General features: G+C 41.6%; 1 protein-coding gene across 10 annotated transcripts in view; it reads left to right on the forward strand.

The window, feature by feature from the left end:
* The window catches only part of dnm1a (dynamin 1a), a 501,477-nt gene that overhangs the window by 122,540 nt on the left and 362,675 nt on the right, over positions 1–16,262 (forward strand). For all 10 annotated transcript variants that reach the window (XM_051931967.1, XM_028809129.2, XM_051931970.1 and 7 more), the window contains exons 4-5: positions 1,820–2,023; positions 6,866–6,964. In XM_051931967.1, coding sequence (XP_051787927.1) covers positions 1,820–2,023; positions 6,866–6,964 — 303 coding nt within the window. The remainder of the gene's footprint in view (positions 1–1,819; positions 2,024–6,865; positions 6,965–16,262) is intronic.

Genomic DNA, 16,262 nt, shown 5'->3' on the forward strand with positions numbered 1-16,262 from the left:
TCCTCACTTTCATTTTAGTCAGGAACGACAGGAGATGGACACCAATGTAGAGTAAAAAGCAATTTCTTTATTCTTGGTGAGCAGGAGGCCACAGCAGTTGTCAGCTCAGTTAGCTACAGACAGCCTCCTGTCAGCAGGGAGCTTCCCTCTTTTTATACCCAGCTTGTTTATTAAACAAAAAATGAAATATGGCAGTTCAATTTGAGGTCATACATAGATCGTTACAGCTTGCGGTCACACCCTGGATTGGAACGTGCAAGAGCGCACAGTGTTTCTTATAGATAAAAGAGTCATCAGCATACTCACAGTCTTAAGCAATACTTATTTCCTCATTCTTCGTACACGCATAGCTTATACAATATCAAAGGTTACATACAGTTACAAGAAATACATTCTTATAGCTTAATACCTACACATTTGTTCGGTTAGTTTAACACATCCTTATTTAATGCCTAAGTGACACATTCCTATAATTCTATTAGCACCACTTATTATTCAGGAACACTGAAGCTTCTTAACTCTAAATATTCTTTCTCAGCAGCAAAATCGGTATCCGACAAGTCAGAGTCCAATTCAAAATAATAAAATATACGTAAGACGTAATCCAATGACTATTTTGCTTTGCGCATTTGCTTTGCTTTCTCACCAAATGTTGATGCCATTCTAGATGTTGTGTACTCTACGCTACTCATGCTTAGGCTCAATGTCAAGTCAAAAGTCTAACGTTCCTCCTAGCAAAGAGGATCTACCTCTAAAGTAACAGTGAGTTTTGTCAACGTTTAAAGCATATTATCATCCTCTACCCTTGAATGTCAAAGAGTTAATTAAACCCATTCTTTAATTCCATGGCTTGTTGCTGCTCTCGTGGTCCAATAGCAGACATTTCCAAAATTATTGATTTTTCTCATTTCTAAGAGCACTGTTAAAATGTTTTGTGGACCTGTGCAGATCAGCATCCCTGAGACCTTCACCTTTCTTTCTTTTCAGATATTGTATGATGGACACAAGGAAAAAGAAACAATTAAGGGGTCTGAGTGTTCAAGAACAAGTCAATCAAAATTAATTCAAAAGAAGTTCATTAGCAGTAAAAACAGGTCACTCATTAAAAAAAGAATTAGAATGAAAACCTGCTCCCACTGTCGCCCTCCAGGACCGAAGTTTGAGACCACCGGTACAAAATGTTTCTGCCCAATTAAAGAAGACCATGACGCGCCAATGGGATGTTATTGATAGGTTTAGTTCACTTGAAAGTTTGCAGTGTGAAACACAACCGAGCTACTGTAATCAATTATCCCCTAATTCATAACAAAGCAAGGGGACCTCAAGTGTGAAAACGCCTTTAATGTTCTTCAAAGTTCTCGAATGCACTTGTGTACAATTTCTAATTTGGTCTTCTTTGGGGTGGCGCAGTTGTAGCGCTGCTGCCTCACAGTAAGGAGACCTTGGTTCGCTTCCCGGGTCCTCCCTGCATGGAGTTTGCATTTTCTCCCCATGTCTGTGTGGGTGTCCTCCCACAGTCCAAAGACATGCAGGTTAGGGGCATTGGCGGTCCTAAATTGTCCCTAGTGTGTGCTTGGAGTGTGTGTGTGCTCAGCGGTGGGCTGGTGCCCTGCCTGGGATTTGTTCCTGCCTTGCGCCCTGTGTTGGCTGGGACTGGCTCCAGCAGACCCCTGTGCTAGGATATAGCAGGTTGGATAATGGATGGACGGATGTTCTTCTCTGGGTAAAAGATACTCTGTGTTATTTGTTTTTGCTTAAGTGTAGTGATGCACGGACATTTTTACTGAGTGATGGATTTCATGTTTTCTTTTATCTTCAGTCTTAAACCTGACTCTTGTGGATCTTCCTGGGATGACAAAGGTACCAGTGGGTGACCAACCTGCAGATATCGAGCACCAGATCCGAGACATGATCATGCAGTTTGTCACTAAGGATAACTGCCTGCTGCTGGCTGTGTCCCCTGCCAACTCTGACCTTGCCAATTCAGATGCCCTCAAGATTGCCAAAGAAGTTGACCCACAAGGTAAATTAAATTGGGTGATGGTGCCAATGAGGCACTGGGGCAAAAAAAAAAAAAAAAAAAACAAAACTGTCTATCATTTTCACATTTTAAGTTAACATATAATTAAAATATAACAGAAACAGTGACCACAGGAGAATACACATGGGAGTTACAGAACCTTCAGAACATCTTCAAGACCCTTACACATTTTTCACATTTTATTATGTTGCAGCCTTGTGCTAAAATCATTTCATTTCATTTTTTCCATCATCAAGCAACACTCAATAGCCCGGAATGACAAAACAGGATTTTAGAAATTTTGGCAAATTTCTTCTTCTTCTTTCAGCTTGTCCTGTTAGGTGTTGCCACAGCGGATCATCTTCTTCCATCTCTTTCTGTCCTCTGCATCTTGCTCTGTCACACCCATCGCCTTCATGTCCTCTCTCACTACATCCATAAACCTTCTCTTAGGCCTTCCTCTTTTCCTCTTCTGTCCTTAGTACCCTTCTCTCAGTATAACCCTCATCTCTCCTCTACACATGTCCAAACCAGCGCAATTTCACCTGTCTGAATTTGTCTCCCAACTGTCCAACTTGAGCTGACCCTCTAATGTCCTCATTTCTAATCCTATACATCCTCGTCACAGCCAATGCCAATCTTAGCATCTTTAACTCTGCCACCTCCAGCTCTGTCTCCTGCTTTCTTGTCAGTGTCACCGTCACAAACTCATATAACATAGCTGGTCTCACTACCATCCTGTAGACCTTCCCTTTCACTCTTGCTGATACCCGTCTGTCACAAATTACTCCTGACACTCTTCTCCACCCATTCCACCCTGCCTGCACCGTCTTCTTCACTTCTCTTCCACAATCCCCAATACTCTGTACTGTTGATCCCAAGTATTTAAACTCGTCCACCTTCACCAACTCTACTCCCTGCATCCTCACCATTCCACTGACCTCCCACTCATTCACACACATGTATTCTGTCTTCTTCCTACTGACCTTCATTCCTCTCCCCTCTAGAGCATATCTCCACCTCTCCAGGGTCTCCTCAACCTGCTCCCTACTATCACTACAGATCACAGTGTCATGAGCAAACATCACAGTCCACGGGGACTCCTGTCTAATCTCGTCTGTCAACCTGTCCATCACCATTGTAAATATGAAAGGGCTCAGAGCCGATCCCTGATGTAATCCCACCTTCACCTTGAATGCATCCGTCACACCTACCGCAGAACTCACCACAGTCACACTTTCCTTGTGCATATCCTGTACAACTCTTACATACTTCTCTGCCACTCCCGACTTCCTCATACAATACCGCAGGTCCTCTCGAGGCACCCTGTGATATTCTTTCTCCAGGTCGACAAAGACACAATGCAACTCCTTTTGGTCTTCTCTATACTTCTCCATCAACACCCTCAGAGCAAACACCACATCTGTGGTGCTCTTTCTTGGCATGAAGCCATCCTGCTGCTCACTAATCATCACCTCACTTCTTAACTGAGCTTCCACTACTCTTTCCCATAACTTCATGCTGTAGCTCATCAATTTTATCCCCCTGTAGTTTCTACAGTTCTGCACATCCCCCTTATTCTTAAATATCTGCACCAGTACACTTCCTCTCCACTCCTCGGGCATCCTCTCACTTTCCAAGATTCAATTAAACATTCTGGTTAAAAACTCCACTGCCATCTCTCCTAAACACCTCCATGCTTCCACAGGTATGTCATCTGGACCAACCGCCTTTCCATTTTTCATCCTCTTCATCGCAGTCCTAACTTCCTCCTTGCTAATCCGTTGCACTTCCTGATTCACTATCTCCACATCATCCAACCTCTTCTCTCTCTCGTTCTCTTCATTCATCAGCCTCTCAAAGTCCTCTTTCCATCTTCTCAACACACTCTCCTCACTTGTGAGTACGTTTCCATCTTTATCCTTTATCACCCTAACCTGCTGCACATCTTTCCCAGCTTGGACCCTCTGTCTACCCTACTGGTCCTTTTCTCCCTCCTTAGTGTCTAACCTCTCATACAACTCACCATACGCCTTTTCTTTAGCCTTTGCCACCTCTATTAAAAATAAAAAAACTGAAATATCACATTAAAACATTCAAGTATTCAGACCCTTTGCTATGAAACTTGAAAAGTGCGTCCCATTCTATTGATCAATGATCATCGTTGAGATGTTTCTACACCTTGTTGTGGAGCCCACCTGTTGGACCTGTTTAGGAAAGGCACCTTTCTAGTCCATAGAAGCTCCCACAGTTGAATCCATGATGTTGAAGGATTTGCTTGCAGAGCTTAGAGACAGGATTGTGTTGAGGGAAAAATGTGGGGAAGGCTACAACACTAAAGGTGATGGTGGCTACGATAATATTCCTCCTGAAGCTAAGCGTGTTTGGGCCCGGCTTGCACTTGGATGTGAGACCATCCAGGAAAACCTTGGGTTGTTGCTGGATGAGGTGGTGGTGATGCCAGCAGGGAGCCCTTAACCCTGCGTTCTGAATGTGGATCCCAATGCTCCCAGTGTAGTGATGGGGACACTGTGCTATAAATATGGCACCGTCCTTCAGATGAGATATAAAATTGAGGGCCTGACTCTCTGTGGTTATTGAAGACCCCTGGCAAGGGTGTATTCCGATGTCCTTGCCCATCGTAGCCTCATCCATTTCTGGCCTCCTAATCATCCCCCAGTTTCTAATTGGCTATCTGTCTCTATGACCCCTTCAGCACATGATAGCTAATGTGCAATGAGTGTACTGGCACAAAAATGGCTGCCATCGCATCATCCAAGTGGGTGCTACACATAGCTGGTGGTTGAAGTGGTTCCCCTCTGTTTATGTAAGGCACTTTGAGTTGTGAGAAAAGCAGTATATAAATTTAATTCATTACTATTATTGTTAGAATTCTTAAAAGTAAGATGTTTAGAGGAACAACTATGACTCTTCCTGGCTTCCTGGCCAAACTGAGCAGTCGGGGGGAAAGGTGCCTTGGTAAGAGATGTGGTAAAGAACCTGATGGAAGCCTCCAGAGGACAACCATCACCACAACACTCCAGTGATCTGGGCTTTATGGCAGAGAGGCAAATGGACATATGGAGTTTGCAGAAAAAGGCACCTAAGGGACTGTCAGACTATGACAGCCAAGATTCTCAGGTCTGATGAAACCAATATTGAACTGTGTGGCCTCAGTTCTTAGTGTCACGTCTGGATGAAGCCAGGCACCACTCATCATCGTGGTGGTAGCATCAACGACTGGGAGACAAGTCAGGGTTGAGGGAAAGCCGGATAGAGAAAAGTATAGAGATATCTTAATTAAAACTTGCTCCAGGATACTCTGCATCTCGGACTGGACTGGCAACTGTACGTTATGTTGAAAGGGCATATCCTTGACCTTTATTTACAAGGAAAAATGAAACCCCCACATCACATGACAGTACTGTATGTGAAGACACTCCCTCCTTATTATATGACAATATCACGGCCATCTTGCATCCCAGAAAACCTTAGGAGAATAAAGAATACAGTCGTGGCCAAAGTTTTTGAGAATGACACAAGTGTTGGTTTTCACAGAGTTTGCTGCTTCAGTGTTATTTAGATCTTTTTGTCAGATTTTCTCTGGTGTACTGAAGTAGAATTACAAGCATTTCAGAAGTTTCAAAAGCTTTATTGATAATGACATGAAGTTTATGCAGAGTCAGATATTTGCAGTATTGACCCTTCTTTCTTTTTCAAGACCTCTGCCTTCTTTCTTTTTCAAGACCTCTGCAGTTCACCCTGGCAGGCTGTCAATCAACTTCTGGGCTAAATCCTGACTGATGGCAGGCCATTCTTGCAGAATCAATGCTTGGAGTTTGTCAGAATTGGGTGGGTTTTTGTTTGTCCACCCGCCCCTTGAGGATTGACCACAAGTTCTAAATGGGGAGTTTCCTGGCCATGGACCCCAAAATTTTGATGTTTTGTTCCCTGAGCCACTTAGTTCTCACTTTTGCCTTATGGCCCGGTGCTCCATTATGCTGGATTGTTCATTGTTGGTCACCAAACTGTTCTTGGATGGTTGGGAGAAGTTTGCTCTCAGAGGATGGTTTGATCCCATTCTTTATTCAGGGCTGTGTGAGTGACTCCACTGCCTTGGCTGACATGAATTGGTCTCGGGATGCTTTACTGTTGGCGTGACACAGGACTGATGGTAGCGCCACTCACCTTCTCTTTTTTTCCGGATGCCCCAAACAATCGGAAAGGGGATTCATCAGAGAAAATGACTTGACCCCAGCAGTCCTTGGCAGTGCAGTCCCTGTCCCTTTTGCAGAATATCAGTCTGTCCCTGATGTTTTTCTTGGCTTCTTTGCTGCCCTTCTTGACAGCAGGCCATCCTCCAAAGTGTTCACTTCACTATGCGTGCAAATGCACTCACATCTGCCTGCTGCCATTCCTGAGTAAGCTCTGCACTGGTGGTGCCCTGATCCCAAGCCATGACTGCAAATATCTGACTCTTTTCATAAACTTCATGTCATTGTCAATAAAAGCCTTTGAAACTCATGAACTGCTTGAAATTCTACTTCAGTACACCATAGAAACATCTGACGAAAAGATCTAAACACACTGAAGCAGCAAACTTTGTGAAAACCAACACTTGGGTTATTCTCAAAACGTTTGGCCACGACTTTTAATTGAAAGTACAAACACCCCAGAAATATAAACCCAATATCATGACACTAAGGACAAACCCGATATGGAGTACAAAATGTTTCATTATGACAATCATGGATAAAACATGGAATAAAAAGTCTAATCTAAGGTTTGGTTAGCAAGACGATATTGGGGAACCAAGGTCTCACTTTCATATTTTTCTTTTTAAAGGTCTCCGCACCATTGGTGTCATCACAAAGCTGGATCTGATGGATGAAGGCACAGATGCTCGGGACATTCTGGAGAATAAACTCCTGCCATTGCGTCGAGGTATTTATCAAATTTTGAGTTCAAAATAATAAAAATGTTTCTAGGCTGCATCTGGACATTATTAGGCTTTTCATGTCTGATTGACGGTACTGTGATTAATAACCTGAAGAGAAAGTAGCTGGCCAGTAAGTAAAGGAAGAAGTTAGTGGGAAAAGTCATCTGGATCCTAAAGGTTATGCTTGGGATGTAAAGAAAATTTGTAATAATTTAGCCACACATAAGGGGTGGCAGTGCCTTTCATCACCATCTTGTTCAGGAACAGCAGTTTGTACTGAATGGCCACTTTGATGTGTGATATCAACTGTGGTCCATAGCCACCACTGGAGGGTGGGCTGTGTTCGAAGGTATGGATATGCAAAGGAGTTCTCAGAAAGGTGTTGACGTTCAGGAGAAAGGTCAGATAGGTCTCACTTAACTTCTCAAGTATAGCCAAATATAGAAACATATATGTTCTTTTTGTAATCTGTAACATCAACTAATGTCCATAGCCACCACTGGAGGGTGGGCTTGTTGTGAAAGGTGTTGATCTGCAAGAGGACTTTTTGAAAATGTCATGCTTAACTTCTCATCTGTAATCAAGTATAAGAACATGTAAGACTTTTTTTATGGACTGTGACCTCAACAGTAGTCCATAACCACTACTGGAGGGTGGGCTTGTTGTCAAAAGTGTGGATATGCAGGAGGACCTCTTGGAAAGGTCACACTTAACTTCTCAAGTATAGCCAAGTATAGACAAAACATTCGTCTTTTATGATCTGTAATATATATTGTGGTCCATAGCCATTACTGGAGGGTGGGCTTGTATTAGAAGGTATAGATATGCAGAGGATTTATCAGAAAGGTGTTGATGTTTCAGGAGAAAGGTCAGAAAGGTTGTAATGGCCGACCCTTACCCAGCTGGCAGCTACACCTCCAAGACCTGTAGACCTGTATAATTTACTGAGGTTAAATCTAACTATCAATCCGTACCTTTAACAAATTAACACTTTTCCCCCACAATCGACGGTGTAAATATAAGCACACAAAGCAGATATGTAAAATTAAACTGATTGTATTAAATGAAATAAATATGCAAAATAAATAGAAAAAATATATATAAATATAAATATACCTCCACCACAGCAACAACGAGACACCACCATATATAAATACAACAAACCCTCCCTTGCCCCTGTAACATATAACAAACAACGAACAACAACAATGAATGATATACGGAATGAAAGGTCATGAATTTGAGTCAGATTATAAAAACTGTCCTGAATACGGATGACTGAATTAGAGATAAATGAGTTGTTTGATTTTCCCGGCAATTGGAGCAACCTCACTGTGATTCCTCGGCGTGTGGTGGATGACGATCCAACCCCGGGGTCTCTGCAGATGAGGGATGGAAGACAGTCCAGCAAAATAAAAAACAAACTGGTGCGAGGGCGTGATGTGAAAAAACAGCAGGTAAGTTGAATCCATGGTTGAAAAAATGGTCTCCTTTCTTCTTTCCTTCTTCCTTCCTTTCTTCTCTCCTCTCTCCTTCCTTTCTCTTCTCCTCTCTGTTTTGGCTATTCCCTCGTGATTACTTAAATAGTCCTGTGACGGATGTAATTGATTAGTAGTGAACAAGTGCTTTCCAGGTTTGAGGTTGTGGTCTCCTTCCGTCATCGGGGGACGGCATTCACTGATATACACATAAACAGCAAACGGGACAATGGAAACAAGACGCACTCAGTACTAACATTTGACAACACTATAAACTATGTAGCCCCCTACAAGGTTTCACTTAACTTCTCAAGTATAGTAAAATATAGAAACATGTATGTCTTTTTGTAATCTGTAACATCAACTAATGTCAATAGCCACCACTGGAGGGTAGGCTTGTTGTGAAAGGGTGTGGATCTGCAAGAGGACTATTTGACAAAGTCACGCTCATCTTCTCATGTATAACCATTTATAAGAACACATAACAGTGGTCCATAGCCACTACTGGAGGGTGGGCTTGTTATCAAAAGTGTGGATATGCAGGAGGACTTCTCGGAAAGATCACACTAGGCTTCTCAAGCATAGCCAAGTATAGAAACAAATAGGTCTTTTATGATATGTAATATCATTTGTGATCCATAGCCCTTACTGGAGGGTGGGCTTAATATCAAAGGTGTTGACATGGAAGAGGACACCTCAGAAAGGTCTCACTTAAGATCTCTAGTGTAGCCGTAACTTTTTATAATTTGTAACATCATGTATGGTCCACTGCGGTGGGCTGGCACCCTGCCCAAGATTTGTTCCTGCCTTGTGCTCTGTGTTGGCTGGGATTGGTTCCAGCAGACCACCATGACCCTGTGTTAGGATATAGAGAGTTGGATGATGACTGACTGACTGACTGAGTATGGTCCATAGCTACTACTGGAGAGTGGGCTTGTGATTGAAGGTGTGGATATGCAGGAGGACTCCTCAGAAAGGTCTCACTTAACTTCTCAAGTAGAGCCAAGTATAGAAACACACAAGTCTTTTATGATCTGTAACATCAACTGTGGTTCATAGCCACTAGTGGAGGGTGGGCTTGATGTCAAAAGTGTGGATATGCAGGAGGACTTCTCGGAAAGATCACACTTAGCTTCTCAAGCATAGCCAAGTATAGAAACAAATACTGTAGGTCTTTTATGATCTGTAATATCATTTGTGGTCCATAGCCATTACTGGAGGGTGGGCTTAATATCAAAGGTGTTGACATGGAAGAGGACTCCTCAGAAAGGTCTCACTTAAGATCTCTAGTGTAGCCGTAACTTTTTATAATTTGTAACATGAAGTATGGTTCACTGCGGTGGGTTGGCGCCCTGCCCGGGGATTTGTTCCTGCCTTGTGCCCTGTGTTGGCTGGGATCGGCTCCAGCAGACCCCCATGACCCAGTGTTAGGATATAGTGGGTTGGATGATAGATAGATAGATACTTTATTCACATACTCCAGCAGCAGCATACTGATAAAAACAATATTAATTAAAGAGTGATAAAAACACAGTGCAAGTTAAAAAGTGCAAGGTGGAGAGTGCAAGGCAGGTATAACAGATAATAACTTTGTATAATGTTAACGTTTACCCCCCCGGGTGGAATTGAAGAGTCGCATAGTGTGGGGGAGGAACGATCTCCCTCAGTCTGTCAGTGGAGCAGGACATTGACAGCAGTCTGTCGCTGAAGCTGCTCCTCTGTCTGGAGATGATCCTATTCAGTGGATGCAGTGGATTCTCCATGATTAACAGGAGCCTACTCAGCGCTCATCGCTCTGCCACGGATGGCAAACTGTCCAGCTCCGTGACTACCATAGAGCCTGCCTTCCTCACCAGTTTGTCCCTCTTCTTTATGCTGCTCCCCATCACACCACTGTGTAGAAGAGGGCGCTCGCCACAACCATCTGATAGAATATCTGCAGCATCTTATTGCAGATGTTGAAGGACGCCAGCCTTCTAAGGAAGTATAGTCGGCTCTGTCCTCTCTGCACAGAGCATCAGTATTGGCAGTCCAGTTTATCATCCAGCTGCACTCGCAAGTATTTATAGGTCTGCACCCTCTGCACACAGTCACCTCTGATGATCACGGGGTCCGTGTCGGGCCTGGGCCTCCTAAAATCCACCACCAGCTCTTTGGTTTTGTTGTTGATGACTGACTGACTGACTGAGTATGGTCCATAGCTACTACTGGAGAGTGGGCTTGTGATTGAAGGTGTGAATATGCAGGAGGACTCCTCAGAAAGGTCTCACTTCTCAAGTAGGGCCAAGTATAGAAACACACAAGTCTTTTATGATCTGTAACATCAACTGTGGTTCATAGCCACTAGTGGAGGGTGGGCTTGATGCCAAAGTTGTAGACACGCAGGAGGGTGTCTCAGAAAGTTCTACTTAATGTCCATTGTGCTTAGTGGCACCACTTGAACTAATTAATCAAGCAATTAATTAATCTTTAATTAACTGATTCTTGAATTAATCAACCAGCTTCCTGCTGCCATAAAGTAAATAAGAGGTTTGGAAAAATGGACAGATTGATTTCTTAACACCTAAAGTGATGCATAACATCAGCTTGCATCAAATTATGCTGAAGTTTAGTTTACATTTAAAAGGCATAACCATCCAATCATTTCATTCAGTTTAGGGACCCCTATCCCAGTAGCATTGGGCACTTATTTAGCCATTTGTTTTTTAATTTTATGTTATTTTTTTGTTGTTTTTTGTTTAAATTTTTTCTCAAAGTCGCCAAATCTGTGTTTTTTTCCATTAGTTTTAAGCAGATTTTGCTGTTTTTTAACAATATTAAAATGTTTTTGCATTGTCTCATTGATAAGATGAGTCTGGCGGTGTTTTAACGGGTTATTTTATTATGTGATTTTAACGATTGTAAACACTTATCACACTGCCTTTATGGAGTGCATCGCATATCATACAAACCCCTCATCTTTGTCTATACACCTCTTCTCAAACCTGCTAAATCCAATTCAGGGTCACAGGTACTGCAGCCTGTCCCAACAGCACAGGGTGCAGAGTAGGAAACACCTCTGGATGGTGTGCCAGTCTCTTGTGTGGGGCACTTGCCAAAAAAAGAGCAATTTAGAGTCACTGATCCACATGGAAAACTGGAAAGCACAGAAGGAAGCCCCAATCCGACAGAACAGCACCACACAGACAACAACTGGTTCCAGGATTCAAAGCCAGGACATTTGATTCATGAGACAGCAGCATCCACACCTCCCACTTTTCCTTCATGCAATCTGTAAATTATAAACTGTGAGTCCAGGATTTTTATTTTTCATGACTTTATTTTTTCCAGTGAATTTATGTCTGAACACTACCCCCTGCTGGACATAGGTGGGGCAAAATATTATTACATATTTAAAAAGAAGGGCACTTCAGCTTCACTTTAAAATATTTGGAATGTACACTTGTATTTTTCGATTTGTGACCCAGAAGATGGCGCATTTAAGCTAACAGGTTTGAAAATGCAGAGGTTTTACCTCCCATTACCTGGGAGTTTTGTTCATTTTGTGAAGCCCTGTTTGATTTGATCCATGGGTAAGTCCTGATCTCTGACTTTGTAAGTAAATTATGACCTTTGTGAGTTTCATGCTGGATGGTCTGGCATCTCAAACCGGGATGGAAGCTGCTTCCTTGCCAAAGCAGGAGGCCATAATGGAAGGACGAGGATGGACTGATTCCCTGACCATGGTGGGTAGTGGCAGGGCTGTCTTAACAGCATCATAGGCCCCCAGGGCAAAGTGGAGCAAAACAGAAACATATACAGGCATCCGAAAAAAAAGTGGGCTCCTATTCTCGTAGGGCAACTGGCCAGCGTGCCCATGCGTTAAGATGGCCCTGAGTGGTGGATTTTCATTTTTTTTTTAATTTATATAAGTTAAAAAATTTTTTTTTTAATTTAATTTTAAGTAGATAGATAGATAGATAGATAGATAGATAGATAGATAGATAGATAGATAGATAGATAGATACTGTATTAATCCCGATGGGAAATTCACAATCCCCTAGAACACAGGTGTCGAACTCCAGGCCTGGAGGGCCTCAGTGGCTGCAGGTTTTCATTCTAACCCTTTTCCTAATCAGTGCCCAGCTTTCACTGCTAATTAACTCCTTTTCCCTTCCTTTTAATAGCTCTGTTTTTAAGGATTCCGTCCTCTGAATTGATTTGTTTCTTCATTAAAATGGCAGCCAAACAGAAATGAGACGTGAAACGAGCCAACAGGTGACCAGCTAAACTGGAACATCAAACTCCAACCAGTTTCTTAATGAGAACCCAATTCTTGCTGTTAATTAAACCCGTTACTTAATCCATAGCTTGCTGCTGCTCTCATTCTGCTACAGCAGACATTTCCCAAAGTGTTGATTTTCTATTTCTGATTATTGACCTGAGAAATCAACCTTACCAAGACCCTCACCTTTCTTTATGTTCAGACTAGACAAAGAACCCGTTTCAACAACGTAAGATGAAACGGGTACGAGTGGAATAGTAATAAGTATAAGCACCACAAACCTGAAATAGGTGTATTGAATGAATGCGTAATTGAATCAGAATGCGTAATTAGGCCTCGAGCTGTAGTCGAAATCGCCTTTCAGGCCTCTAGAGCTTTAATCGAAGTCGCCTTTCTCTTTGAATTTTTGCGGCCGTAAATCCGCTGCCTGCCGCAATGTTGGGGTTGGATGTCAGTCTCGTAAGGTTTTTCGGGCAGCTGCGCAGAAGGCGACTGCGCATTCGGCTTCGGATGGACGTGAGTGAGTGAGTAGGCTGGCGAATTATGTATTCAGATAATGTGGTTAGCTGGTCACCTGTTTTCTCATTTGTGTCTCATTATTGTTTGGCTGCTAATTAAGGAAATAGAAAGAACTAAGGGGTCTGAGTCGAGTTAATTAAATCTAAGACAAAAGAAGTTAATTAGCAGCAAAAACAGGTCACTAATTAAGAAGGTGGTTAGAATGAAAACCTGCAGTCATTGTGGCCCTCCAGGACTGGAATTTGAAACCCCTGCCCTAGAACACAGGTGTCGAACTCCGGTCCTCGAGGGCTGCAGTGGCTGCATATTCTCATTCTAACCATCTTCTTCATTAGTGAGCTGTTTTTACTGCTAATTAACTTCTTTTGCTTTAGTTTTAATTAACTTGACTCAGGCCCCTTAGTTGTCTCTTTTTCCTTAATTAGTAGCCAAACAATAATGAGACAAACAAGCCACCACCTCACCTGTGCCCATTACACAATATCTGAAAATAAAGAAAGGTGAAGGTCTCAGTAAGGTTGGTCTCTCAGGTCACCAAAACATTTTGACGGTGTTCTTAGAAAAAGCAGAGAAATCAACAAATTTTGAAATATCTGCTGTGGTAGAATGAGAACAGCAACAAGCCATTGAATTAAATAACCGGCTTAATTAACAGAAAGAATCAGCTTCTCATTAAGAGACTGTTTGGAGTGAAATTGGTTGGAGTTTGAAATCCCAGTTTATCTGGTCATCTGTTGGCTTGTTTCTCATCTCATTTCTGTTTGTCTGACATTTAATGAAGAAACAAATCAATTCAGAGGACTGAATACTTAAAAACAGGGCCATTGAAATGAAGGGAAAAGGAGTTAATTAGCAGTGAAAACTGGTCGCTGATTAGGAAAAGGGTTAGAATGAAAACCTGTAGCCACTGTGTCCCTCCAGGCCTGGAGTTCGACACCCCTGCCCTAGAAAGTCATTTTAATTTTCTGCATGACGAAAGATTTATACACATTTATCCATTTGGTATTTTTAAACCATTAACCTGCAGATTTATATTGTTTGCAAATTGAAACATCTTGTATTTGGACCCAGGAGTGTGTTTGGGTTACTGTGTCTTGGTTTTGGGGTGCTGCTAAGCCCCCCTAGTGGTCACACCTTTGATACTGAAACTAGTGGAGACGCATTCAGCCATCACTCTTTATTTCACATAGTGCCATTACATTGTCAAGTAGGCAAGATTACAGAAGGATATCAGAGTGAGTTGTGGGAATGTAATGTAACGGCAGGTTCATATCAGATCAGATGTTCATTTTATCTGAAAATTGTCTCCCACTTAACATAAGAACAGTTTGTGTATTTACTGAGTGCAAACACTCTAAGCAAGAGGACAAAAGATTAAATTGCCTGCCTCAGCCACCTAGGTGAATGGAATTATTAGTATTATTAGTAGTATTATTAGTATTATCATCATCATCTACCTATGTGGTAGCACTTTGAGTAGTTTTAAAAGCACAGTATACATAGTATGAAATTATTAGTATTATCCATCCATCTATCCATTTTCCAACCCGCTGAATCTGAACACAGGGTCACGGGGGTCTGCTGGAGCCAATCCCAGCCAACACAGGGCACAAGGCAGGAACCAATCCAGGGCAGGGTGCCAACCCACCGCAGGACACACACAAACACACACACACACCAAGCACACATTAGGGCCAATTTAGAATTGCCAATCCACCTAACCTGCATGTCTTTGGACTGTGGGAGGAAACCCACGCAGACACGGGGAGAACATGCAAACTCCACGCAGGGAGGACCCGGGAAGCAAACCCAGGTCCCCCAACTGCACCACCATGCCGCCCTATTAGTATTATTATTAGTATTATTATTATTATTTATTATTAGTAGTAGTAGTAGTATTAGTATTATCATCATCATCTACCTCTGTGGTAGCACTTTGAGTAGTTTTAAAAGCACAGTATACATTGTATGGAATTATTATTATTATTAGTAGTAATATTATTATTATTATTAGTAGTAGTAGTATTAGTATTATCATCATCATCTACCTCTGTGGTAGCATTTTGAGTAGTTTTAAAAGCACAGTATACATTGTATGGAATTATTATTATTAGTAGTAGTAATATTATTATTATTGTTATTATTATTATTAGTAGTAGTAGTATTAGTATTATCATCATCATCTACCTCTGTGGTAGCACTTTGAGTAGTTTTAAAAGCACAGTATACATAGTATGGAATTATTAGTATTATTATTAGTATTATTATTAGTAGTAGTGGTAGTATTAATATCATCATCATCTACCTCTATGGTAGCAGTTTGCGTAATTTTAACAGCACAGTATACATTGTATGGAATTATTAGTGTTATTATTATTATTAGTATTATTATTATTAGTAGTAGGATTATCTATCTATCTATCTATCTATCTATCTATCTATCTATCTATCTATCTATCATATAGTGCCTTTCATATCTATCTATCTATCTATCTATCTATCTATCTATCTATCTATCTATCTATCATATAGTGCCTTTCATATCTATCTATCTATCTATCTATCTATCTATCTATCTATCTATCTATCTATCTATCTATCTATCTATCTATCTATCCCTGAACTCCAGTGCAGCTCCTAGCTGGGGTGTCTTAGTTAGTTTGAAAGTTACCCCCATGTTCGAGGGGGTCTCCCCTAAGCATGCAAGTTTCTTCTCACCATTAGGTAATGTATGTATGGAGGTGAATGTGCCCACTGTCACATGTATGGATGGTGTAAGTACCAGGAAGGAAGAACAGGCATTCTCAATGGGATAAAGGAAGGATTCATGCCCGGTTAGGAGGCCTAGATAGATAGATAGATAGATCTTTATTGTCATTGTCACTTTTACAAAGGAACAACGAAATTGAAGGTGCAGTCGACTCAGTGTGAGGCATAAGACTTAAAAAGACAAGAAGAGAGAAAATAATAACAAACCGAATAGTAATAAAAGTACTTTACAAAAGATACAAATTGCACTTGTTATATATACAAATTGCACTG

Source organism: Erpetoichthys calabaricus, chromosome 9 (genome assembly GCF_900747795.2).
Source record: "Erpetoichthys calabaricus chromosome 9, fErpCal1.3, whole genome shotgun sequence".
In the NCBI taxonomy this organism is placed as follows: domain Eukaryota; kingdom Metazoa; phylum Chordata; class Cladistia; order Polypteriformes; family Polypteridae; genus Erpetoichthys; species Erpetoichthys calabaricus.